Source organism: Megascapheus bottae, chromosome 7, assembly GCF_031878675.1.
Source record: "Megascapheus bottae isolate mThoBot1 chromosome 7, mThoBot2.hap1, whole genome shotgun sequence".
Taxonomy (NCBI): domain Eukaryota; kingdom Metazoa; phylum Chordata; class Mammalia; order Rodentia; family Geomyidae; genus Megascapheus; species Megascapheus bottae.
Genome location: NC_143515.1, coordinates 57,161,957 through 57,189,027, shown reverse-complemented (window position 1 = coordinate 57,189,027; position 27,071 = coordinate 57,161,957). Strand labels below are relative to the sequence as shown.

The 27,071-nt window shown below is 37.3% G+C and overlaps 1 protein-coding gene across 4 annotated transcripts in view; it reads right to left on the bottom strand.

Moving 5' to 3' along the window:
- Slc8a1 (solute carrier family 8 member A1) overlaps positions 1-27,071 on the bottom strand; it is a 271,684-nt gene that overhangs the window by 35,239 nt on the left and 209,374 nt on the right. For 2 of the 4 annotated variants that reach the window (XM_090337069.1, XM_090337067.1), the window contains exons 3-6: positions 12,807-12,913; positions 9,717-9,737; positions 9,315-9,332; positions 2,003-2,133 (exon numbers count right to left, since the gene is read on the bottom strand). In XM_090337069.1, coding sequence (XP_090193195.1) covers positions 2,003-2,133; positions 9,315-9,332; positions 9,717-9,737; positions 12,807-12,913 — 277 coding nt within the window. Of the gene's footprint in view, positions 1-2,002; positions 2,134-9,314; positions 9,333-9,716; positions 9,738-12,149; positions 12,254-12,806; positions 12,914-27,071 lie in introns of all 4 variants that reach the window. The other 2 variants (XM_090337065.1, XM_090337066.1) reach the window with 2 other exon arrangements.

Below are 27,071 nucleotides of genomic sequence, written 5' to 3'. Positions count from 1 at the left end.
TTTGGACAGCGCTTTGCTTTACTGGCCTGGAGGATTCCTCCTTTCCAGTGATCGCGCTTCACTACACTAAAGTGAAAACCTCACTTTCAGCAATAAGTGTTAGCAAAGCCTCACTCACACTTATAAGACAGCAAGAAAGATATCAGCAGCAAAGCAGAGGGGTATGTGAGGTACTACCCAGATTTAGGTTTCTAATGTCATGCCAAGAACGTTGAACAATCTTTAGCTATATTCTATTAAAAGAAGTTTCTTAAGAGAGCAATGAAATGGAATATAATATAAGTGGACTATAATACTACAGTTGATACTTGAGGGTACTTAAGAAACATGTTCTGAAGATGCCCTTTAGGTGTTAATTGTAGCTGTGCTTATTAACTTGAATGAGATGAGAAGAAATAATCTGGGGTACTATTCTAGGAAGGTATATGCCCCAAACAACTGAAATTCTATAAATAGATCTGAGCACTCTGGTTGTGGGGACAGATAACCAGATAGGATTCAGACCAAGGAAGTTTCTTCTTTCTGGAAGACTTACTCAGCCCAGTGCCTCCTAAGGAAGCCATTAGACTTGTTCTTCCTATTATGGCTGCACAAATGGGAGAGGTTGAGATTGTCTCATAGATGGATGAATTTACAATTCTCCATGGAAATCTTGTGAAAGGGAAGTGACAATCTTGCTCCAGAAATGCTATACTGAATTTCTCCTGTCACAAAGGCTCAAGGCTTTAGGATACAGGAAGAGTATGACTGGATACCACTTGGGCTGAGCCTCTACAGATCTGTCCAACAAGAAAAGGGAGTTTGAGATTATTGTTCTGCTGAGATTATATCCATCTCTGGATGTCAAAAACACAGAAATAACCAAAAAACACAGTCAAGGTTCATATGGTCAGTGTCTGCACAGAAAGTCTCAATTTCTAATGTGTTCCTGCTCCCCCGTACCCCTGCCACTTCTCTTTCTATGGGAATGAGTGACAAGAAGAGTTAACTTTCTCAGTGGCCTGAAGGAGAAAGTTTAATTGTACTCTTTATCTTTAAAGATGTCCACTTCCATTACAAAGACACTTTTCATCGGTGTCCTATCAAGTAGTGCAATTTGTGAGCTGAACTAAAAAGTAATTAGTGAACTTAGGTAAAGGAAAAGAGGACATGCTTATAAAAAAAAATCCTAAGTTAATGGCTTCTGATTCTCCATTTTGGAATGTTCATTTTAATTTTGTCTGTTTGCTCACAGGCAGTCCCAGAGTCTGACTGTGAACTAAGCCAGGAAAAATACTGCTCTTCTCTGGGTTTATATATTTGGAAACCAAGAGCATGGCTACACCTGATTGTATCCCACTGCAATAGCTCCACTGAAAGTCTCACATGTTAAAAGTGGGGGTAGGGGGGGTGGGGGAGGGGCTGGGAAGTCCCTAGGGAGTAGCCCGACTGGACAGGAAATTTGGCCTCAGCTCACACCATGTTCCATATGTAAACTAGGAAATTGGGCTCTAGTTGCTCTCAGCGGAAATGTAAAATCTAGGTTGCAGGTACTACTCTTCATTACAGTGAGTATTGTAAAAGGCTTTCAATCTAGTGAGAGTAAATACAAATGAGAACTTGCCAATGGGATGTTCTAGAAGGACAGCTATCCCTCTTCCAATACAAAAGCCTCCTCTTTGCTTGGGTCAGATTTATTAGGTTCTACAAAGAGTTTGGATTCTTCCCTACATAATAATAAGCTTTTGAGATCCACTCTTGTGTCCTCCTTTGCTATCTTTTCAGACAAGGCTTTCTTTGGGGGGGGGGCACCTCTCCCCTTATGTATCAGTAGCTGTCCCTTCTTTGGGCTCTGTTTATAGGACTTTTTGGTTCAATGCTAATTCTCTAGTTCCAATTTGGCTTTGAAGGCCTCACAATGAATAAACTAGGGCTTCCAATTGTTTCTGCTACTCTATCAGCTCAGCCTACACTGTGAGAAACCTTGAACAGCCTCCTGGGTGGGGAACGATGGGGGACATACCTTAAATTCATAGGATTCTTCAATGATCACTTCCAGCCTGGTGTGTTCTCCCAGGATGGGGCGCCCCATTTCTGCAATGCGCCTTTTCTCTTCCTCTTCGCTGGTCAGTGGCTTGTCAGCCTCACCTGGCTCTAGCAAAAGGAAAGTGAGACAGTGAACAATTTGCTGCTCTCAGTCTTGCTACCAGAAAAGCTAGGAGGCAAAATGCTGTCCTTAAAGTCCCTTGAGTGAGAACTTAAGTCTGGAGGAGAGAACTGGCAGACATCTGGTGGGCCGAGCAATCTATGAGAAAGGCAGCAGATGATTTTAATATCCTATAGTCAAATTGCATGGAGAGTGCAGATACAAGAAAGCAATGCATTGGAGCCTATCACAGAGAAAGCCTCTCAATGTACACTAGTTATGCTCAGGGAATCACCCAGCTATTCCTGTGATGCTAGCTAGGCTGGCTGTTGGCACATATTTCTTTAGCACGTTACTAACGAGAAACACAATGATAAGTTCCAGAGTGACTGAGAGATCAGACTTCTCTACCTCTACACTTCCTATAGGCAACAGCAAATGCTCCAGAGCCAAAGAGAGGATGGAAAGGAAATCCTGATCTTAGCCTCACACTTGCCAAGACCTACTGTCACAAGTCAGTAAAACAGCCATTCCACATTTCTCTGAGACTCCGGGATGGGGGGGTAGGAAGCTCTAGTTCTTCATCTCTGGTGAGAAGAAACTCTGGTGTGTTAGAAAAACCTTGACCGAGTTTATCTTAAAGTAAACATGGACAGTGAGGGAGAGGCCCTTGGGGAGTTAAGAGCCACCATGTGGGGCATGGTTATTTCCAGAAGCACCAGAGAGAGACTAGTGGGTGCTTAGAAAATGTTAATGGACCTGAGAGTCTCTTAATGAGGGGAAACTCACAGTTGGCTCACTCTCCATGAAGGTCATCAGGATAAATCCCAGACTGAAAAGGCCACGCACAGGTGGAAGGCAAATACGTGTCCTGTAATCACCTCTTTCCTTCAGGCCCAGAATTCTGAAATCAGACCTCCTTTCTTCCATTCAGTGTCAAGTGGAATGAATGTCATATAGGCAGTAGTGGTGATATCGAAAGACTTCAGCCCCCAATGATGAAGACAGACATATAAGGTACCTATAAGAGAGGAGTCTTTCCACCAAAAGGGGAGGCTTTCTTGCCAATTTCTAACTTTTGTATTCAGTCACCAGCCTCTGTAGGGATGTACAACCATTTCCTTGAAATACGCAAAGTCTACCCACTCCACTATGGGGATTTCATTTGTTGCTCTAGCAATTGTTATTATGGAGAATAATTCCTAAGTCAGTTGCTTACAGTGAGGGCAGGGGACAGACAGGTAAGAATCATTGCCAGCATTGTTTATTTCAGATGTCAAAACTCATGGAAGACAATAGCAGAATGTCTCATGTTGATTAGTTTTTTGTTATACTGTATATTTAATAGTGTCTTCCTGAAAGGTTATTTTAACATACTTGTCCCTTTCATCAATGATCTAGAAGGAAACTATTTGGTGGCTACTAACAAAGGTAAATTACTAGGGAAAGAAGATTAAATTTAACTATCTAAGTAGTAGTAATTTTTTAAAGATTGGGAAGTTATAACCTAAGATATGACAAAGGTATTTGGGTATGGCCTATTAGGTTTGGCCTTGTGAAATCTTACGTGTCAAGACAAAGGGGTTGGCTAGACATGCAAAACCCAACCTATACTATCCTTAAATCTATCACTCTGGATTCTCACTGCTTTTAAATCCTTGCCTCTGGGGTAATTCTATTGGTAGTTCTCATGGCAGTAGGCTATAATAATAACTTTGTTACAACCTTTGGCTGAAAGTGGCTATCATGAAGATATATGCTGAATAAGAGCTATTTTTCAAAGGAAGAAGGATTACAACTTGGATATCTATTTGGATTACAAGGCTGCACAGGGGAGATGTTTATTATGGCCTTCTTTAATTTACTTTATAAATGTAGGTTGTTTTTCATAGGACTTGTAATTTAGAGCAATTAGGAAGGAAAAGTTGATATGGTAGAGTTGTTCAGTGTTGCACTTCACAAAATGAAATTAATTTAAAATGTTGCATTAAATAAATGGTTGTAGTAGTAAAAGGAAATCATCCAACTTGAGTGAAAAAGTATTTTACTTAAAAACTCTCAGAATCTCTGATAAGAAAACATAGTTTGATGCTCTTATGTCTGTGACTAGTTCCTTAACAATTGGGTTAAGAGTTTCCAGGCACAGGACATTTGCCAGCATCTAGCTAGAATCCAATAACACTTCTTCCATAGTAAAACTTTTGTTAACTTACTTTCTATTTATAGTAAATGGTATTAGTTTTTCTTGTGTTAGTGACTTGGAGTTTCTTTTAAAAGCAAATTTAAGCTGGGCACGGTGCCTCATGCCTGTAATACTAGCTATTCAGGAGGCTGAGATCTGAAGATCATGGTTCAAAGCCAACCAGGGTACCAAAAAGTCTGTGAAACTCTTATCTTCAATTAATCACCAGAAAACTGGAAGTAGTGTTGTGGCTCAAGCAGTAGTGCAGTATCCTTGAGCTGAAGAGCTCAGGGATAGCACCCAGGCCCAGAGTTCAAGCCCCATGACCAACAAAAAAATAAGCAAACAAACAAAATCCACAAATTTAATGAAAGTAAAACAAGAAGCAATTTAAAAAATTATATCAAATAGGTAATATGCATAGGTAATTACATCAAGTAGAGTTGGTATGCTACCAAGGCAAAAAAATGGTGAAACAAGTATATAAATGACAAAAATCATCATCATCAACAACATGGAAATATTCTCTTGAGAGGTCTTATATAACCTAATTAGAAGTGCAGCACCTTGTTTCTCTTTCTTATATTTAAGACGCAATTATACTTATATACAATTGAGAGATGACAGCTGGACAGATCCTATGATTTCTCTAATACAAATAAATTAGCATTTATGGTCTTTTGGATCTAGAGAGCTGGGGTCCTTTGAATTTTTGCTATTTAATATACTTTTAGGACATGGTTTAACAACTTTTTTGTGAAACAGGCTCAATTATTGCATTTATTCCACTTTTTACATTGGACACTAAATCAAAAGCAGATAATTTGATTATAGGCATTTTAGTTCCTTACCTATGCAAAGTGGGATCATGCTGTGGTATTAGCTTTGCTTCTCAGAGAAAATTCTCTCTTTCCCTTTTGCAAAAACAGGTATACTTCTAAAACTTACCAGTTTCATTGAAAGGGTAGAAACAAATTACACGGTATTATGGTCTTAAGGATAAACCTAGAGCAACTATTAAAAAGGAAATGTTAAGAAAATATAAAGCAATCCAGTGATAGAGTCACTAGGTGGAGCTTTCCTTTCATCAGGTTAGTTGATTTTACCGATATCAACTAATGAAACTAATAGATCATGGGTATGGGAGATCACTGTGAGAGAAATGGGGAGAAGAACAGTACAACCCACTATGTCAGTATCACAGGAGCTACTACTGACATTCTTTAATGATGTCATACTTGTTAATCTCAGCAAACACTAGAATAAGGAAAAGGGGCCAAGGTTATCAGTGGGACAATCTGCTCAGTTTAATTTGGATTCGCCATTGAGATCTATGCTGGTACATCTGAAAACCAAACTCTTGGCAGCTTTTTCAGCACTTCACTGGCTTCTCTGATTAGATCCCACAAAGATTTCCTGGGAACAAATCTATAGTTAAACCTGGCCATCTTGATTATTGGGTGGGGGTATGGGCTTGGAGCACGAGGAAAGTAAGTGTTTCTATCACCATGGCCAGTGATGCACAATCCTGACCACTAAAGAGAGGATAGCTCTGTCCTCATCCATGCACTTGATGCCAGTTGATAGTCAAGCTCTAACTCTACAGGAGATCTGGAGTAGCTGTGTAATTCTTTAGTTGTTCTGTCAACGTTCTTTATCTCTCCTCCTATGCAGAACCCCCACATATATAGTACCATCTATGTGTCAGGAAAGTCAGGCTTTTAGAGACATTTCATCATACTCAGATGAAAGTCTCATGTGCAAGCTATTTGTAAGAGATATTCATGTTTCTTATATATGTGGGAACATATTGCAAGTTGGGAGGGAGAGATCATTGGATCAATCCTCTGCAGGTCCCTGCTTCCTCCTCCACAATCATTGCTCATTCCCCTTGCCCAGCATTACTCTGCTGTGGTTGAGTTTTGTTGCTGATTCATGACATCTCCAGCTGCCAGGGAAGCCACTGCAGTATTTAGCAATGTCTGAGATAAGACAGAACTTAACAGCTAATGGCTCCGGACCCAAAGGCACTTGAAGGCTGTGTGTTGCAATGACCATGATGAAATGAGTACCTGCGAAGGTGATTACAGTAGAGGGAATCGGGTGTTCTCTAGCATGAACTTTCCTGAAGACAGGTTGGCCTAACAAAAGGACAGGTAGAAAATCAGCACAATAGATGGTATTGGTTTGCTATCATAATGTGGTGGAATTAATAAATACCATGCCTAGAGGCACACACTGCAAGCCATGTTAGTAGGGGATCAAGTGTAGATTCCAGGCTAATGCTCTGCAGTTCACAGGATGGATCTCTGGTGGTAACCGAGGGAGGTTACAGTCCACAAGTGAGGTAAGTGTTCTGTGAGCCAAACCAGACTATGTTTGATATGTGTGATTATGAAGAGACAATATCAGATTCCTGTAGGAGTCCGGAAGGGAAGAGACAGGTCCTTCAAGTGACTGCTTCCAGTTTGTATCACGAAACAACAAAAAGCACTTAGTATTATGACAGTTCTTCTGGTATTGGGGTCTGCTGGTGCCAACAATATGACCCTAAACAGTCCATCACTCCCATTTCCCACATACATAACAGTACTTGCTCTATTGTTTGAATGTTAAGTAAATGGAGTCAACATGTTCACTACATTTTTTCACCCCCTGAAATGTCTGAAGGGTGTCATCATCATCACATCAAGTGCTGGGATAATGAGAGCCCGATTCAACTCACTGTCAGAGCTAGCTGCAGTTTTCTCCCAAAAGGCTCTATCCGAACTGATGTGGGAATCAGGGGACATGAGGCTCAGTGACAAGACTGCCATTTGCTTGCCATTTATTCATCTTGGGCCAGGCATTTCTCCTCTTGGAGATCCAATTTTCTCAATTGGGCAATGAAGCAAATGTGTACGGGATACCTAGTTTTTGGAGTGATGGAAGTATTTCTGTCAGAATTTTCATAGTTTGCTTTCCTTAAATAGGAAGTCTATTGCATGAAAATGATCCTGTAGTGAGAGTATTATCATTGGATACTATATAACTTTTGACTAGGGATTTCTATGGCCGTATGTTTAAGAAGTTCCATGTCTTCTCCATGTTGAGCCAGAATTTATTAAATATTCATATTTATTTGCTCCAGTTTTCTTCCTTTGATATCTCCCCTCATTTTTTCTTTGTCTAGAATTCATAATTACAGCATTTATAAGACAAACTGGGATGTGGAATGAAAACACAGGCCATGTGTAATTTCTAGACACAGGTAGAAATAGAGGGGTTTGGGAGTGGAGAAACAGAACAATGCTGGGGTTAGGAGAATTATCACATATTTTTAGAGTCAGAGGGCCCTGAGTCTTAGATAAATGATTTGGGATAGGGATTAATCTCTCTGAGACTTTTCCCTTCTCTGTAAGACAAGTACAAATCCATACGGATGTCCATTGTGAACTCTAATGAGCTATAATATGAAGGGTGTTGCCATAAAACTGGAAGGTCAAAGGGAAATGAGCTAATGCTTTCAAACAAAGGCAAGGGCTAGAACAAGTATTTGGAGGAGGTAAAGATTTACAAATTCCAAAAGTACCTCTACTAGTTAATCTCTGTCAGTCATAAGATCTCTAAAATTCTCATGTTAGGCTGTGGAACAAATGGCCTTTTCAATTTCCATACATCCTGCTTTAATTTTAGATGTTCACACTTAGACATGCAAGTCTACGTAAAAGCTGCAGGCAACCTTCAAGGGATGAATGAATTCTCCATTTTCTTTCCAACTCAAAGTCTTGACTTCAAAGTCTCAGACTTCAAAGGAAAACTTTTTAGACTTGAAGGGGACATTCCACCGTGTAGACCTAAGTTTTAGAACTTTCCTTTGTGGTGTCAAGTATGAATACAGGCATTTTGGACAATGTAATGAGAGACTGTATCTAGTCAAAATGGACTGGGCAAGGTAGAAATTGAAATAGTTCTGGAATATTCTCTTGTTCTAACTGTATTGATTTCAAGTATTCAGAGGGGATAACAACTGAAAAGCTGGGATTTTAGGTTAAATTTTCAGTGATAAGAGAGAACTTAGCTACCTGACATGGGAAGAATGTTTTGAAAATAGTAAATAAGTCCTAGAAATGAACTCCTAACATAGTTAATGTTATTGAAATTCCTGCACTTGTTTGATAAATAGCCTCTGTAACACAGACTTCAGAGAAGTTCAGATGAATCAAATATAAGGAATCCCATTAGAAACATCTTGTTTCACACTTGTTATCTTTTGGGAGTTCTAGGGTTTGAACTCAAGGCTTTAGGCTTATAAGGCAAGTGATCTACCAAGCCATGCCTTCATCAGTACATTTAATGTTTTTATCTTTTTTCAAATTTCTGAATCCTGAGCATCTAGCAATCATTTTGCCATTAAGGGTCATGTCTGATCAAAGAAGCCGTTGGAAGCTGTATTTAGAAAGTTTCAGATTGGACAGGATCACATTGCAACTATGTGTTTAGTATTTTACATTAATTCCAGCTTTTGCCAGACTTTTCAATAGTAGGAATTTGGATATTTCCTTCTAAATACTTTTGCTCAGCTCTATCATTTAAAAATTATGATACATTTGTGTTATGTTGTAATCTTTTGATATTTGCACATAATAATCATAATATCAACAATTTGTAAATTAGTCCAGCATCAAAAATGTATAGACAGGCTTCTCATGTGAAGTTTCTTACAAATAAATACAATACCACACACATGTGTTGTTAATTTGTAAGGTGTTAAATGTGTTAAATTAGCAAGAGCACACACCCTGTGCCACAGTTAAATGTTAAAGTGGGTTATGGGAGATATGGGTTTGGTTTGATCTTTAGATTATTTGAGCAGGGGGAATAGGAACTTTAAAAGTTACCTTACCATACAGGTATTTTCCTTAATTAAAAACAGATAAAAATGAGAATTTTTTTCAATGTAATAATGTGTTTACGTTAAAACAGTACAAATAAAATTAGGCAGCATTATTTTTCAAAAATTCATACCTGTTAGCAAGAAGCCACCTAGAAAAGAAAAAGAAAACAAATACATGTTATAATTTATACTTCAAATAACAAATGATCATGACGTTCAACAACCCAATGAAAACTTAACAAATTTCCAATGAAAAAGAATATGAAAACATCCATTAATGGAAAAAATCATGAAATCTTTAAAAGCATGAATGGAGTGCACAAACTATTGTTAATTTCTGTGCATGTCTAAGATATCACTATTTTTTAAATACAATCGTTTAAATTAAAATGAACCCAATGATCCTAAACAACAACCTCACTATCCAATCAATAGACATAAAAATCAGAGAACTATTATTTATTGCATTACCTGTCAGAAATGGAAAATAAACTAGGAAAATGGAAAGGAAATGTAAGAAGGGAAATGCTTACCAAGCTCATTCAATAACAGGGCTGTGAAGGAAACAGAAACAAACACAGAATAAGAGAACAGATGAGTAATGAAAGCAAGAGGAATATCAGCAGAAAAGAAACTCAAGCAGATCGAATTACAGTGGTAAAACACCACTGTTACAAATCCTGGGTGCAGGCAGAGGAAATGAGATGTTGGGAGCATTTCCAAATACATGATTCCAACAGAAGTATCTTCAAATGCCTTAGACTGTAAAAAATGCACTGCTTTAATATATAAATGTTTTAATAAGCTATTTCTAGTATATATGTTTTTACACAGTCTACACACCTACAAACTATAATAGAAATCATGAAGTTCAATCCTTAACTTGAATGAAGGGGAGTTTTCCTCATTAATTGTGCACTGGGAGTTACTCAATAAGCATTTGGAAGTTTTAGATCACTAAGGAGCACAAGTATCACACATGTCCATCACTAAGAACAGACAAAAGATACTAAGACATTTGATTTGGGCTTTCATGAGAAAGCTCTTTCTCTCTTTCTGGACACTATACTTTGAATATATTTTAGTCCCTAAGAATTAAAGTTCCTAATTCCTAAGAGTCCCAGGTATTGAGTCTTATCTGTGTGTCTTTGTTAGTGACTTCTGCACATTACTGGATGACCAGAATGTTCCTTGTGGGTATAGGACTCCACAGAAACCAACTGGGCTGGGAGTGGGGGGGGGGGGAGATTACCTGACTTCCAATGATAACTTTTAAGCTCAGAGTGTATTATAATATTTTATTTTAGTGAAAGCCTCTTGGATCAATCTATCAATCAAATAAATTATTTCCTAGGCCATACATGGGAATGTTAAAATAACTTTTTAAACTACAGTTTTCTCTCTCTTGATAGTGGCAACTAAAGGAACCATTTTATAAAAACAAGTCAAGAATTTTATTGATAATGATAGGAATCCAGTTGGTGGATTGAAACTGGAGAGTGCCATCAAGGAATTTTAATTTTCTATTACATGCGGGTATATTTTTCTAAAATGACAATTAAAAGAGCTGTATTCAATATGCTCTTTCCTGAAATAAAAGACAGTTCTTTGGAGGAATGTAGTTGGAACTAAGTGCTTTTTGCCTGAATGTTAATAATGCATTTTTAAAAATATCATTTTTGTAAGACATCAACACAATTTTCTAAAGTGTCTTTTCTTGCTTTTTCCTACTTATGAACCTTATTAGCTATGCTGCATCCAAATTGGTCTCAAATACACTTTTCTCCATCATTCCAAAGGTTCCTGAGACATTGTGAACTTGACTACATCAGGAATGTAAACTTTAAGAGCTCTGATAGACCCTGTGGTCAGAAAGTTACCCAAAATTAGTCTTACATGCTTAATTTTTCCATGTAAATTTCATGTGATGTAGTCTGTCTATTCTCCTATCACTAACTGACTGCTGCAATTAATAAGAGCTATCAATAGGTAAGAGTCTCTCTTTACATATATAATTACATCAGCAAGATTTCTTTTAAAGTGGTCACTGTCAAAGGATAATTATAGGAATCCCTAGTAATAATTCAGAGGTAGATAGACATTTCCAGTTCTTCCTTATCAGATCTAAGCTATATAAAATAGAAGATAAAACCTGGCAAAAAAGTATTGGATTCTTTTTCAAATGTTTCTTAAAATTTTAAGTATGAGTTAGCAAAACTAATTACAAGGATATTATTTTTCTTTTTTACTCTTTATGTTAAAGTTCATTAATCCTACAACAATCAGAAAACTTTTGACTGTAAGACTGCATAGACCTTAAATGGTCACTAAATGATTATTTCCTAACAAACAAATAAATGACTTGACTATGGTTGTGCATATATGGTAGATTTTAAATGATATCCTAGGATATGAAAACTTCATTCCAAGATTAATGCTAGAATACAGACAACATACTGTTTTGTGATTTCTATTCTTATTAATTTCTTTTTAAAAACTGGAATCTCTACATATTAATTACTGAATTCTTCTGAAATGTGTTCTTAGTTGCCATTAGATTCATTTGCAAAGTAGGTACAAAGTAGTTTTCTTTTTCTCTTTTAGATTCACTGAGGTAAGATTGACAGGATATTAAATGGTTTTTTATCACTAACATTTCTGGGGAGATTTAATAGCTGAATTCCAAAGAGCAATAAAAAAGGAACATGTTCTTTTGTATCATCATTTCTGAATTACTGAAATCTCTTCCAGTGTTAAGTACATTTGGTTGCAATCAAAGGTTAGTCAGCGTTTCAAAGAAAATGGTGCAAGTGTGAATTAGGGAATGCAGATGAGTTTGCTAAGTTTCAAAGGCAATGGAGTTTAGTTTTTAGAAGCTGAAGAAGAGGAGAGAGTTAAGTGTGAGAGTAGGGAGACACAGAGAGGAGTCCAATTTCTCGCTGGTATGTCTTTATATACTCTCACACCTTTCAGTCCTCTTCTTATCCATATGGGTTCCTCAAGCTCAATGAAGAATCTGCTCTTTTTCTCATATTCCTCACGATCAAATAGTCTAATGGTAATGATCTTCCTGTAGGAACACAAGACAAAGGCAAAACGAATGGTTGGAATCACATGCTCATGCTCTAGATGTCCACCACGCCGGATGTTACTGTGATGTTACAGAGGGAGAATTGGCAGCACATGGAACTCCCCACCTATGTAACGGGGCATCTGGCATCCTTTTAGCTGGCCTTCCTTGAGTTTGCTATTGCTAAGGAATCCCTTGCACAAATTCTTCACAATTTAGTTAGCAGACATTTAGGCATCCCGAATTGGAACAATCAACTGATAAAGTGGCTCAAGGTTTACAACGTATAGCGTCTGCCTCAACCGTCCTGGAAAAGGAGGCATGACTGACTGCATTGAAATTTTTTCTTCTTTCTGACCTGGAATGTACTGCTTTGCCATCACTGGCTGCTAGAGTCGCAGTCCAGGCCCACTGTGGCCAGTGTGAGATTCATGCCCTGTTACATAGCAGGAAGGATGTGTGCATAGTAAGTCATGTTCTGAAGAGTACAGGCATCCAAGGAGGCACAGGCCAGCAGAAGCTGTTGGGCTTAGCCCTGGAGCAGCTTCCCCACCTTTCTTCTCACTCATCTCCACCAGGCGGGGCTCTCCAATCTCAAGGAAGAAGGTCTTGTTTTTTTCATATTCCTCATCATCAATTACCTTGACTGATATTGTTTTGCTGAAACAGAGAAGAATAGAAATTGACGAACAAGGGAAGAGGACAGAGAAGGAACATACAGAAGAGGAAAGCAAGGTTATTGTGGTTACTGACTGCAGCTTCCTGTCCAGAGCCACAAAAAATTAACCTGGAGAAAGCATAGTACTTAGTGCTATTAGGTTTGTCACCATCATGAGAAGGAAAAGCAGGGGGGGGGGGAAACCAACCCCAGATAACAATAGCAAGAAAAAAAATATACTTAAAGAATGTCTTTCACTACTGAACTGAGCTGAGCTCCTTTAGAATAAGTCAATAAATCACAACAAAATAGTAGCAGAGCTTATCTCTGACTGATAGAATCCTAGGCTAATATATCCTTCATTGTGCCAAACCTAAAAATTTTTTGATCATAAAAATTTTATTAAGGCAATAAATATATAAAGTCATTCCCTCCCTCCTATATAAATATTCTCTCCCCTATATATGTATATATGTACATATATACACTTACATGTGCATATATGTGTATGTATATATGTATATGTGTGTATATATACATATGTATATATGTAAATATATATTTCATTCTCCATCCAATGTCCTAGAATCTTACTCAGGTTAGTCAGATTTTCAAATGAGACCACAAGTGCATTTTGTTCACGTTTTGTTTGCCTCTCTAAAGATGGAAATTGTGTCTTGGAAACAGCTGTTTTGAAGGTTGGGTGGCAGTAGCAGCAGAGGTGGATTCATGATGCTGTAGTTATTTTCATTCGTCTCTAAGTCAAATCCTGACTTGTACTAACTATACTGTTTGTATTACTTTCTACTGATACAAGATAGAGTTTCAGTAGGAGTTCTTTTGAATCTAACTTCCAGCCATTTTTTTACCCTATGGGTTAAGGGCTGTTAATGACTGACAAATAGGCAGAATAAAATGCTATGCAAATTTCAATTTCTCTTGATCTTTGATGGTTCATCAACCATATGTTCCATTTTTAATTAATATAGGATAAAATACATTGCATATTACAACTCCCTAAGATCTCTATAAATACAGATTTGGCTTTAAAAAGAATTAGCTTCAGCCAAGAAGATCTCTGATTAAATTTTAAAACACTGAGTTTCTATAACACAAAATTATTTAATTTTGGTGGGGTTTTTGTTTTGCTGATCAAAGCCACTGAGTTTCATGCAGACCTGTGAATTGGTCTTTCTTAGTATGGAAGCATAAAAAGTTTTTATTTTTCTGGATGCCCCAGCTTCTAATGCTAAAGGCTTCCATGTTGCTTTCTTGGTTTAGCATTGTAGAAGGGAAATCAAATGCTGGTTCTGATGGTGTCTGTTTTTTCTCAGCTAAAGAACATTACCACTTGATACCAACATCCTACTCTCTCACTCCCAAGATGCTGGAACTCACAAGTGCTTTTCTATCTATTCCCCGAGACTAACAGTAGGTGGCTATCAACTGATGAATGGAAAAGGAAAATTGGTAATTACACAGAATAGAGTTTTACTCTGTAATACATAAGAATGGAATTGTGTCATTTAGAGGAAAATGGGTAGAAGTGAAAATTGTTTTGTAAAGTGAAATAAACAAGCCCCACAAAGACTAGTATTAGGAATCTAGTACCTGGACTCTAGGAGAAAAAGGGACATGAACATAAAGGGTGATTACTAGGAATGTGGAAGGAGAAGAGCAAAGTGAGCTGATAAGAAAGAATAACACACCAGGTGAAAGTGATCCAAGTATATTATATGCATTTATGGAAATACCATGAAACTCTTTACTTATAATTAATGTATACTAATAGAAATGTAATATAAGACCAGTAGGATGTAGACCTTTAAGAAAATCACTTATTGGGCCTGGAGTTTGGCCTAGTGGTAGAATGCTTGCCTAGCATGCACAAAGACCGGGTTTTGATTACTTGGTACCATATACATAGAAAAAGTGGTGCTAAGGTTCAAGTAGTAGAGCTCTATCCTTGAGAAAGTCCAAGGACAGTGCTCAGGCCTGAGCTCAAGCCCAGGACTGGTTAAAAAAAAAATATATATATATATAAATCACTTATTGTAGAAGATATATTTACAAAACTGCCAGCAACATGACAAAATTCAATTATATGTAGAGTATAGAGTTCCTGCTTGACTTTTAGAGCTATTTTCTCGAATTAATATATTTATGTTATAAATATAAAAAAAAGTTTAGCCTGACTTGACCAGACTGGTATATTTAATCAGAAAATACAAAACATTAGAAGATTCCACATGAACAGACATAATAAGGCATGACAATGAGCGTGCTTTCTATTTCAGACCTGAATTTGATTATTTAACACCAACATCTTTCTTTGTTACCAGCACCTGTGTGTTTTAGGTATCACTCTCCATTTTTTTCCTATTGCAATCTTAATCTAGGTGACATATCTTTACTAATGCAAACAGTATCATGAGACCAAGGAATAGAGCCTTGATAGGGCTGTCCTCTGGACTGAGTGCCTAATATTCTTTTGTCAAGGCGCTGGGATGCTTTTCATTGCAAATAGAGTATTATTTCAGTTTTCTTACTCATATTACATAAAAACATGTCCTTTATTTTTCTATTTTCTATTCCCATTCCACATTTCACTATATATTTTAATGGAATAAAGAAAAAACTAAATATTAAAAAAAGAAAGAACTCTTAGGCAGATGGCTGGAGTAGCTTTGCCAGTGAATGTTTGCATAGAAAATATACTGATTTTATGCCAAGAGGGCAACTGAAAATTAGAAAATCACTATTCACTTGGATTGCCATCCTTGGAAAAGATTTCTGTATTTGATAACTGACCCAGGAAAATGAAAGACGAAGAAAAGTACATTTGCACTTTTGTTGTTACAAGTTACCTCACAAAGACATCTAAAATAGATGGCATTTGCATAATAGCATATCATTTCAAAGTCATTTGAGATAGAATCAATAATGTCCCTGACAAGAGAGGCCATTAAACTATATATTGATTTCATTTCTTTTGAACAGTAAAGCTATTAATAGATAACGTGGTTATTTAAGGACATTTATCAGTCCTTAAGTGTTAGGTTCTTAAATCAAGAGAGACAAAACCAGAAGGTATTATAATGTTCACATTCTATTTCAGAACAGAATCATTTCTCCCTTCAAGGAAAAGCGGCCACTGGAACTTCCCACTGTGATTTTTAAAGGAACCCATCCCAACAAACAACCAGGTCACCTTCTGACATTCTGAAGCCGAATGCTAATGCATAAAGATAGCAGCTGCCACTCACAGTGTATATTATATGAGATAGAATGGTTTGGTGAAGATTCCAGTAAATATTGACTTGAATATCAGCAGGAGCATGCCTCTGCTTCTTTACTGTTCTGTGGATAGAATGGAACTCCAAGAACAAGAGGTAACTTCAAGTTTGTCTGCTCTATCGCATTGTTACAACAACCCCAGGAATTCCTTCTCCCTGGGAACACAGACTCATATTGACTGTTCTGTTCTGTTTACCTGTGGGAATAGTCAGATAGATGCTGTCATTAACTGGTTAACAAGATCAAGACTGGAGCAGTTGGGTAGACACAGACTTTCATCTAACTGTAACACCTGCATTATGATTTTACTGAGAAGAATGAATGGAGAAACTGATATCACACATTTTTCAACTACCATTATTATTGTAGAAAAAATTCAGTTGACTTTTTTATGCAACCCTTTGAAGTTGACTATTGTACTATAAAACTGTGTTTTCTGGAAACTAGCGGGGCAGATATAAATCTTAGGATAACATTAAACTATTTCTAAATGTGGCCAAAATTTTTATGGAAGTTCATTTTTGTTCCATTTCAAGAACAGAACACTAGTTAAGAAATAAGTTATTTAGTGGCAAAATACAGATCAGTCCTTTTGATCTTTACAATGCCTTTCATGTAATGATAGAAGCTCAACATCTGTTACTTTACTTCTCAGGCTCCCCTTCTTATCTGATGTGTCCCAAAGGATGCCAGCCCAAGCCTTCAAAGGCATCCTTGTATCTGGAGGTGAGTCAGGTGGACAGTGAGAAAGGAAAGGAAGATGTGGCTTTATTAGTGGAGGTTGAAAAGAAAACTTCCCAAATATATTTTAGTTTCTTATTCAACCAAAGGTAGTATTGTGATCTTTTATTTATTTTTTTCTATTTTTAGTCATAATTTGTCTTCCTGTGGTTTCTTTTGTCACTGATATTGGAAAAAGATGATAAAAAGATGAATACTAGAGACTTTTCTTGATCCTCACATGAAAGATTTCACACAATTTGATGCTACATTTTTGATAAGTATTTACTCTTTTAGAGGGGACATATCCAGTAGAATGACGGACACTTCCCATTTATGAATTCCTATATCTACAGTTACATGACCCACAGTCAACGGCCAGCTCCTTCACTTACTCAACTATGCAGTATTTTCATGAGAACTTAAAAGGATGCTAATCATGTTTTAAAATTGATATGGAGGATCATTGTGTTATCTTATATTCAAGATTGCATGAACAATGGCAGAATGCTGACTCAAAGAATTATTGATGTGTTCTATTCCATGATGGCTGGCTGCCTTACCAAGTTAAATCACTGAGCAGATAAGGATTTAATTGAACAACAAAAAATTGAGTCACAAAAAATTGACTCAGCAAGGATGAAGACCAACCAGCCAACTGGTCCCGTAGGGACTACGGGATAGAATTAGAGGACCTTGGGCCCATTTCTGACACACTCACTCAAGCGAGATTCCAGAATGATGCTTATGCATGATGAGGCCAGAGGGGAACTGGCAGGGAGGCAATTAACTTCCTTCCTTAAGTCCCATAAGTGAAGAGGCTGCATGTACATTTCCAACGTAACCACAGTGTCAGCTGTAAATGCCTGACCTACTACTCCACATCATCTAAATCAAACTCCCTGATTGTGGGGACCGAGTATGAAAAGTTGTAAAGATTTTCAGATGATTCTTAGCCAGAGCTAGAAACTGGCTCATGGATAGCCAGAAAGTGTGTCCTGGTATGCAGAAGAATGCATTTAAAGAATGGAAAGAACGATGAGAAAGTCATGGTGAAAACAAAATTATAGATGTAATTAGCAAGGGAGGTTAAACATGGGAGGCATGCTGTGCTTTTCCCTCCACTGGTATTCTCTGGAGTCTGCAGGGTACTTAGAGTAGTCATTTTCTCTTTGTGAAATGTTAGTCTCAGCAGGCAACCTTAATAGCTTAGGTGAGAAAACACCTTTTACATTTAGACAGCAGTTTACAGGCAAGAAGAGTAATTTCCTCTTCAACAGAGTGACAGGAACTCTGGTGATACGTTTTATCACAACATTGGCTATATCTCGAGAGCAGAGGAAACCTAAGTGTCAGCTGCCACAGCAGACAGCAAAACTTCCCCTTTGTCTCTGTATCTCCAGAGCCCCTGAGCCTTATGAATGAAAGACCCTGTAAGGTTGGACTCTCCTACAAATGAGTCTCACACTCAGACTTTGGAAAAAGAGACCCAGGATTGACATCCATGAGCATGGGAACTTCCCTGACCACAGCATGATGTCAGCAGGTACAATGATCTCCAGGACACCCAATGTATACAGTTTTCCAGGAGATATTCCTATTGAGACAACTGAACAAAGAGTGGATCAAGGATATTCACGGGTGTTTCTCCAAAGAAAATAAACAAATGGCCAATAAGTGTGTGAAGAGATGTTCTGCTTCACTAGCCATCAGAAAAACCTAAGTCAACACTCACAGTGAGAGATCAAGTCACAACTCTAGGATGATGATGATGCTGATGATGCTGATGATGATGATTGATGATGCCCAAAGATGATAACAAGTGTATATGAGACTATGAAGAAAGTGGAATCCTCATGCACTACTGATAGGAATTGAGATTTGAGCAAGTCACTTTGGAAAAGTCATCAAATATTTAAAACTAGTTGCCATGTAGAATGGGACTCAGCAACTCTTCTCCTAAATACATGCCAACAAGAATTATAAACCTATGATGCACAAGGACTTGTATATGAAATGTGTATAACAGCATTATCCATAATAGTGGATAATAGTGGTATTTTAAATAAGTAGAAAATAAAAGTAAAAAAGAAAAACTGGTGCATGGCTCAGGTGTAAGAGCACTTGCCTAGCAAATATAAGGCTCCGAGTTTAAGCTTCAGTACCACTGTCCCTGCAACTCACCACAAAAGGTCCAGAGTATGCAAAATCCAGAGACAGAAAGTAGATCAGGGCTTGGCTAGGACTGAAGGTTTGGGATACATGGAGGACAAGGTGAGTGCTAATAGGTCTGGGACTTCATTTCAAGATGATCTTATGAAAAATGTTCTGAAATGAATTTTTATGAGGACTATATATTCTGAGAACACACTAACACCCACTGAATTAGGTTATTTAAATTGATTAATTCTCTAGTATGTAAATTCTCTCTCACTATTGCTGCTATTGGGGAATAAAATAGCATTAGAATAAATCAGTCTTTAGAAAAGGTTGTTTCCTGGGATGAGAAAAAAATGTGAATTATTGCATTTTCAGTAAGGAAATTCAAGTTCTTTTAGCACGGGGGATGCTTCATGCCATGAGACAGAGAATCACACGTACAGCAAAGCTATATATCTTTGTTGTGTCTGTCCTCCTTGCTGCCCACTTATCCGCTTCCTTCCCAGGATGCTGCTACAGTATTGACCATCTCCTCCAGTACCAAAGGCTACTGATGTCATTCTGACTTGCTAAGCATTTCTGGTGGTGTAGCCTCAGGCCTGGCTTCCTTGGATGCTCTCCTTGGATGTTGCCAGAAGCAACATCTCCTCCATGGTATTGAAGAGGGAAAGGACAATACTCATAGGTTAGGCCAGCTGTCCTTGCAGGGTCAGTAGCATTTTTCCATCACGTTGGGCATGAGTCTTTAGCACCTTTATTTTATTGGCATTCATTCTCTCTACCTACACAGAATGATGTTTCTCTGGGTTGCCTTTGTATCATTTGGTTTAAATTTCTGGCCCATTTTAAACTTTTATCCCTTCATTGATTGGCGGATTGCTGCTTGATTTGGGTTTAGAGAAAGTGGAGAATATGATACAGATGACCGGTATATATATATATATATATATATATATATATATATATATAAACACATATATATGTATACATATATGTGTGTGATATATGCATAAATATGTATATATATTTTTTTATTTTCTTTATGTGACTCAAATCTATTCCCCTCTCTTAACAAGCATTCCAAATAAGAACATCACTCTTCATATTATTATGGTATTTTTTTTTGCCAGTCTTGGGGCTTGTACTCAGTGCCTGAATACTGTCCTTGGATTCCTCAAAGCCACTTGAGCCATAGCCCCACTTCCTCTTCATATTATTTGTACCATATTATTTTTGTTCTATTTTCAAGTTATTGGGGAGAAACTGTAGAACTTGATTCCATCGACAATTTGTTTAGTATCACGTGCTGTAATGCTCACAGAAAAAGGACTGGCTCATGACTGAATCTACTTATTATGTGGTTGAAAAGGTCGGGAGAATCTTCGATGATGTGGGTTCAGGTCTTGGCTCTGCTACTGTCAAGCTGAGTATTCGGGCAGCTTTGGCATCTTTCTATCCACTGACTCTATGATTTATCAAGTGAGATCAGTGCCACAGAGCTTATTATGTTCACAGTGCTGTTATAACCCAATCATGGGTATCAGCATTTAGGAAATAGAGACAAAGAAATGCAAAGATCAGATAATATAAAGCATATGAAAATTTTGTTAAGGGTTACAAAGGCACTGTTGTCAAAATTGCAAAGTAGTTGCTTATTCTGAAGTTCTTTTATGTTGCCCTGTTACTGACAGACTGATGGCAGAGACTGGTGTCTGGAAATGTTCAATGGAATAATGAGTAGTATTCCCAAAATCCACTCTCTCAATCTACGTAACGGGATCCAAATGTACAACTTTGTACTCATGAAGTAAGGAGGTTGGGAGCTGCCATCTTTCCTTTTCCAGACTCAGCTCTGTTGGGTCCCCATTCACCACCAGTGAGGTAACAAAGGAGTCTGAAGGCTTACTGTGCAGGAGCCTAGGCAATGAAGCAGAGCCTGACAGTGCTATTCTATAATTTAAATAGACTCCAAGGATGGGAGTTGCTAAAGTAGCTAAGCCAAGTAATTCTCCAGGAAGCCTTGTCATCCATACCTGATCTCTGTATTGTCAAGTGGTAACTGAAATCATTGCTTCAGGCAAAATGAGAGCAAAAGACTGCTGAAATCCTGCTGTTCCAGGGAGACAAGGGGAAGGGGCTAGAGACCACTGGAGAAGGGGCATTCTAACATAATCTTGCCCTATTTTATTTTCCTCTGCTCACTTCTCAAGGGAATGACAAGAAATTCATGTTTTAAAATGTAAAGCAGGTACACATAAAATTGTTCTTTGGTCTTTCTCCCTTTAGCGTTCACTTGTCAGCTTCAGCCTATAATGATAAGTGGGTACATGTCTGGAATGGTAGCTTTTGGGAGGTTGAGACATGGGGGCAGAGAATTAAAGGCCAGCCTGAGCTACATGGAGAAACTTTGTCTCAAAAACAAACAAACAAACAAACAAACAAACCAAAAACAAAGAATTGCTTAAAACATGAGAATAGCTTAGGAAGCTAAGAAAATTATGTTTCGAACTGGTACTTAAGGAAAAGCGAAGAAAAAACTATAAGCTACCTTTTTTCTCTCATACAGGAACAGCTGGCCACTTAAAAGACATAGTGTCAGGGTACAATTATTGCCCCAAACAAATATCCACTGGGTATTCTAATATCCTGTGAGGTGCTCTCCTATTATGGCAAGATACCCAAAAAATTATAGGAGAAAGCAACGACTGAATTAAAAATTGAGCATAGTTTGTGATACATAAAATACTTTTCTTATGATTTTATGTGTAGTCAATAAACATCATTCTTAAGGAGAATAAACTACTAAGCATCCTGGGTTTGTTTTCATATATGCATGCTAAACAATGTGGTAGTTTAGTGAAAAAGAAAGTAGGTTAAGCTTTGGAAACAACAGCATGTTTGAAATATGTCAAAGCAGACCTTAGTCTATTTTGTTGTTGTTGTTGTTTAATATTATTGATGTGTACATTTTGCAAGATGTACACTTCTCAATTTCTTAATTTGTTTCGTTTGTTGGTTTGCTTGTTTGGTGTATGTGTGTGCCCAGGGTATGGGCATTTTCCCTGAGCTTTTCTGCTCACAGGTAGGGCTCTATTACTTGAACCTCAGCTCCACCTCTGGCTTTCGGTGATTAATTGAAGATAAGAGTCTTATTCTCTCCAGTTAGACTTTTCTTCCTGGGCTGACTTTGAACGGCAATTTTCAGATCTCAGCCTCCTGAGTAGGTAAGATTTCACACATGAGCCACCGCACATGGCTAGCATTTTAAAATTTATTCTTGGGCTAAAGATGTGGTTCAGTCAGTGTTAGAGCACTTGAGAGTGTTCAGGACTCTGGGTTCCATTCTCAGCACCACCACCACCACCAAGAAAAGTATAACTAATTTTTAGGATTATATGTTTGTCATAATCAGAGAACTTAATTGTACTTCTTTAACAGACTCTCTAGAAAACATTGTTTTCTTAAATATGTCTAAGGAAAATGATAAGTCTATTCTCTCTGCAGGATGTGGCCAGACAAAGGTGAGTTCAAAGTCTGCCTTATCTACACAGTGAGTCGTTGTCTAATAAAAAAATAAAAGTACCTTATGGCAAAGAACACCTTTCCAATAAACCAAACACATAAACAGCTTAGGTGCGGTTTTTAAAACTACCATCAGTCCTGACTTTGCGGCTGTCTTCTGTAAGAATTTAGAATGAAAGTAAAATGGACTCTGTCAGATTTCAAAGAGAAGGTTGCTTTATTGTCCCTTTTAAAAGCTTCATTCGTCTTAAAACATTTTGAACATTCTTTCTTTTTGGATTCCCCCTCCTCACCCCTCCCCAGATTATTTCTATCTGTGGTCTTTTCCTCCTTTGTCAAGTTTCTTTTACATAAAGTAAAGCATTTCCAAAGAAAACAATGGAAGGATTTCACTGTTGGAGTGTTACAGACAATAGGGAGAAGATGCTGAACACATCTCTGTCAGAAAGAGGCTGCCTTTCAAAACCACACCAGAAAGGAGCTGTGCTTTCTTAGGTCTTCTGCTTTACATTTTTTCTTTTGTCTCTTCCCTTTCCCATCTTCACAGTCACAAAATATACATTTTTTACACCAACCTCTCTCTTTATATACATTCATAAATTAAGGAATTTGAAACAGTGGGGATTGAATTTATAACCTGAAACTTCCTAGGCAAGCACATTAACCACTGAGCCATACCCAAGTTCCAAGTTCCTTGACTCTTAGTTTGCTTTGCAGATAGAGCCTCTTTCTTTTTGTTTGTATGGATCTGGGACCATAATTCTTTACTTATTCCTCTGGATAAGCCAGCTGCTATAGGCTTGCCCCCAAATGTCCAGCTAAAATATGCTTAAAGACAGACGCCAGATATTTTCTTGAGCATAACTAAATTAAGTCAGTTAAGCAGTGACTTCATGCTGATTTGAATGTCACATTTCTATTCCATTTCTAATATTTTATTACTGTTTCACATTAGAAGAGTCCATGTTTGCCACTACATTGTGTATATTTTAAAATGTTTTCATTTTAGTTTACTATTTCCCAGTGGAGGCCTGTGATTTATCAACAAACAACAAATAAATATATTTACTGACTATCCAGAGACACATAAGGCAGGTTTGACCCTTTCTCTGACAACCTAAATGAAACTCATCTCACATCCTTGTTTATGTGAAGCATTACAGACTGTGAGAGTGAACAATATTTTGTATTAGTAAGTTTGCGTCGCATGGGTTCTTTTTTCACTAAATTCCATGGGAAAAACAGTGTATTGCTTCAGAATAATGTGTGTTCTTTTTCTTAAAGCTTATTAAGATAAATATTGGTTCACTGGCAAGAATGTGCAAATATAGAAATGAGTAAGAAATTATTTCACCAACAATCTCATTAGTAGAGATTCTAGATGATTCATTTCACTGCATCTCAGTTTGCTCATCTGTGTAGGGGAGAGGTGCTCAGGAAGATTTTTCTGACCAAGGACCCAGAGATGGCTCTCTGGATGTGCAATTTGGGACACCAGAATTTGACATTTTGACATTTTCCTGTGAATGAGATACTTTGGATTGAGTCCTTTAGGAGGTAGGTGTTGCTGAGATCTGAAGATTGAGGTTCAAAGCCAGTTTGGGCAGATAAATCAGAAAGACTCTCATATCTAACCCAACAGCAAAAAACTGCAAGTGGAAGTGTGGTGAGGTGTGGCTCAAGTGACAGATGGTCAGCCTTGAGTGGACAAGTCAAGGAGGAGCACATAGCCTCAAGTTTAAGCCCCCCTAACAGAACAGTCTTCACCAATGTTCTGGTCCTCCCTCAACTCTTCATATGAAGAGTTACCTTCTTTATCTCTCCCTCCCTCTCTCCATAGACATTGTTATCTGGATTATGCGATATGACAAATGTGTAAGTTCATTTTTAAAACTAGAATTTCTCTCTTTGACCATTACCCACCTTTCATCTTATTTCATTATGGGAAATATCCTGGGTCTATCTGGCAATGTGGTTTACTCAGTGAGCGACTTGGCTACCTTGCTAAGTCCATGTTTGCTGCCTCACAATTCAATTCCTCTTGCTAAGTCACTTGTATACACCAATGTTTAAAGCCCTTCAGCTCATCATTCATGCCCTAATTTCTCATCAACATAGCAGTAGTCACTTCCATTCAAATTCAGTCCTTGCCTTCTCAAACATTACACTTCCTGGTCTAGAAAGAAAGAAACAACAACAAAAAAAACCCAACTCTCAATCCTTACCATGGAAATCTCCCTGTTCAATTCTTATTACACAGGTGAGCAAACAGATTCAGTGAAATTAACCAATGCCTCAAAGCTAGTGTGTGCTAGAATCAGGATTACAACTCCTCTAGACACTCTAAATCTATATCTGGCATTTGCTTATTCTGCTATTATTTTCTTCTCGGGGTCTGCTGAAATCCAACTTATGCACAGCTTATAGCAAACCTTTTCTTTCCCCCTTCTCTTAAAGGATAAACTGATGCACTTTTTTTTGGATACTTTTGCCATGTTAAGGGGTGCTTTATAAATATAATGGCTTATGCCATTACTTTTAGTTAAGGATAGATATCAAAGGGGTATAACTTTGAAAGGAATTGACTTCCCAGTAATGTGGCAAGCCTGAAAGCATGCTAGGTAATGTGTCTCTCCATAGGATGCCTCTTGAATATTCATCTCAACACATAAAAATTAACATCGATAACATCTACAAATAAACAACCATTACCGAGAAAATTTCAAGGCTATTCCACGCCTCCTGCTTTCTGCTTTTGCCCTGTACAATATGTGATCTGCATCATGATTCACTGACTGTGGGCTCTCCCTTCGGTGAGCATTTCGTTTGGTTTTAAATCTCATCGAACAGTTATCATTTTGGAGCTTATATTCTTGGTCGAAGGAATACCTGGAATTTTACAAGTAAGCATTACACAAAAAAAAACTGAGCAAAAAAACCCCATTTAGTTATTTATTGATACCAGTAATTTAAACTTTAAAAATCAAAATTAGCCCCAAACAGAATGGAGTTTATTGGCTTTGAAGTGAAAATGTGTTTTGCTCCCCCCCCTCTCTCTCTCATGTTATGCTGCTTGTTTATAATGGAAGTTTCCCTTAGTTAGGTTTTATAGAACCACAGCATGTTTACAGAAGGCAAAATAATGACTATGTTTAACAAAATTGAACCACTGGACCAAATAGAGTGAGAAAGTACATGGAGAGCAGTTCTTGGATTAATTACAGGCTTCTTTCTGATAAGCACATTTACAGTGCTCATTGATTTGCAGGGGAAAAGGTGTATGCAGGATTAAATATTTTTTGACTTGATTATAGATCACATGTCCAGTTAGCAGTTCAATCAGCAGGTTTTCATTGTCATTAAAGCTTTTGACCCAGATTTCATCTTACAGGGAAAGGTCATGGTATATAGATCTGATGCGATTTTGTAAATTTTGTGGGAAGTCTGACTTTGGTTGCAAGAACTGTATTGGTTGAGAGGACACACAGAATCAAGATTGCATTTCCTATACTGAATGAAAACTTCTAACAATATGACTTTACCAAGTTATTTTCTCTATATTTCATCAACGTTTATAAAAGGGAACTCATATCTAACTTTTTATAAAATGAATGAAATACAAGTCATCAAAGAATCTCCTACACTATTAGTGAACACCTTAATCTTTGAAGTCTTCTGATGAAAACAATCTTTTCAGTAGACTGATGCTTTCTCAGTTCCATTCTCAAATAGGTGTGGGGCATTATTATTTGAGTATTGAAATAATAATTTGGGAAGAGTTTTCTTTCTAAATTGAAAGGCAATGTTATCTATCTAACCATAAATTTCATTTCAGAGATATATGCTATATTTACTGTAACTAAAACCTTGAGGAATTATATCAGCAGTTATAGCTGAATTATAGAATATGAGCAAACACATTATTAAATATTTATTAGGGTAATTCCCTTTCAAATTTTTATATTTCTGTCCATTTTAGTCAAAAGAATTATACTCAAATTATATTAATTGTAATATCCATGGTAACTTAAATAAATGGGCTAATAAAGAAAACCTTTGTAGTATATACTACATTAATTATAATATACATTATATTCATTATAATGCACATGATAGCCAAAATAAATCAGCTAATAAGGGATAGTTTTGTAGTCATTAAGAGAAGGTCTCGGTATCCTGAAGAAATCTTAATTCAACAGAAGTGTGAGGGTCAGTTTTTATATTATTTATCGCAGAATATGCTCAGAAAGTTATTTAAGAGTTCTCTCTTCTATATTAACTTGCTGAGACATTCTAGGTCTGTAATACCATTTCTAATGAGTTACCGTTGAGTTTGTAGAATAATCAAAATCCTTCTTATAGTATTTACTAAATTTCTTTCATGAAGTCAGACTTCCAGAGACAGATATCCTGATTGGTAAGACAAAATGGAACTCACTAGAGTCCCAGGCTTGCAGCTCC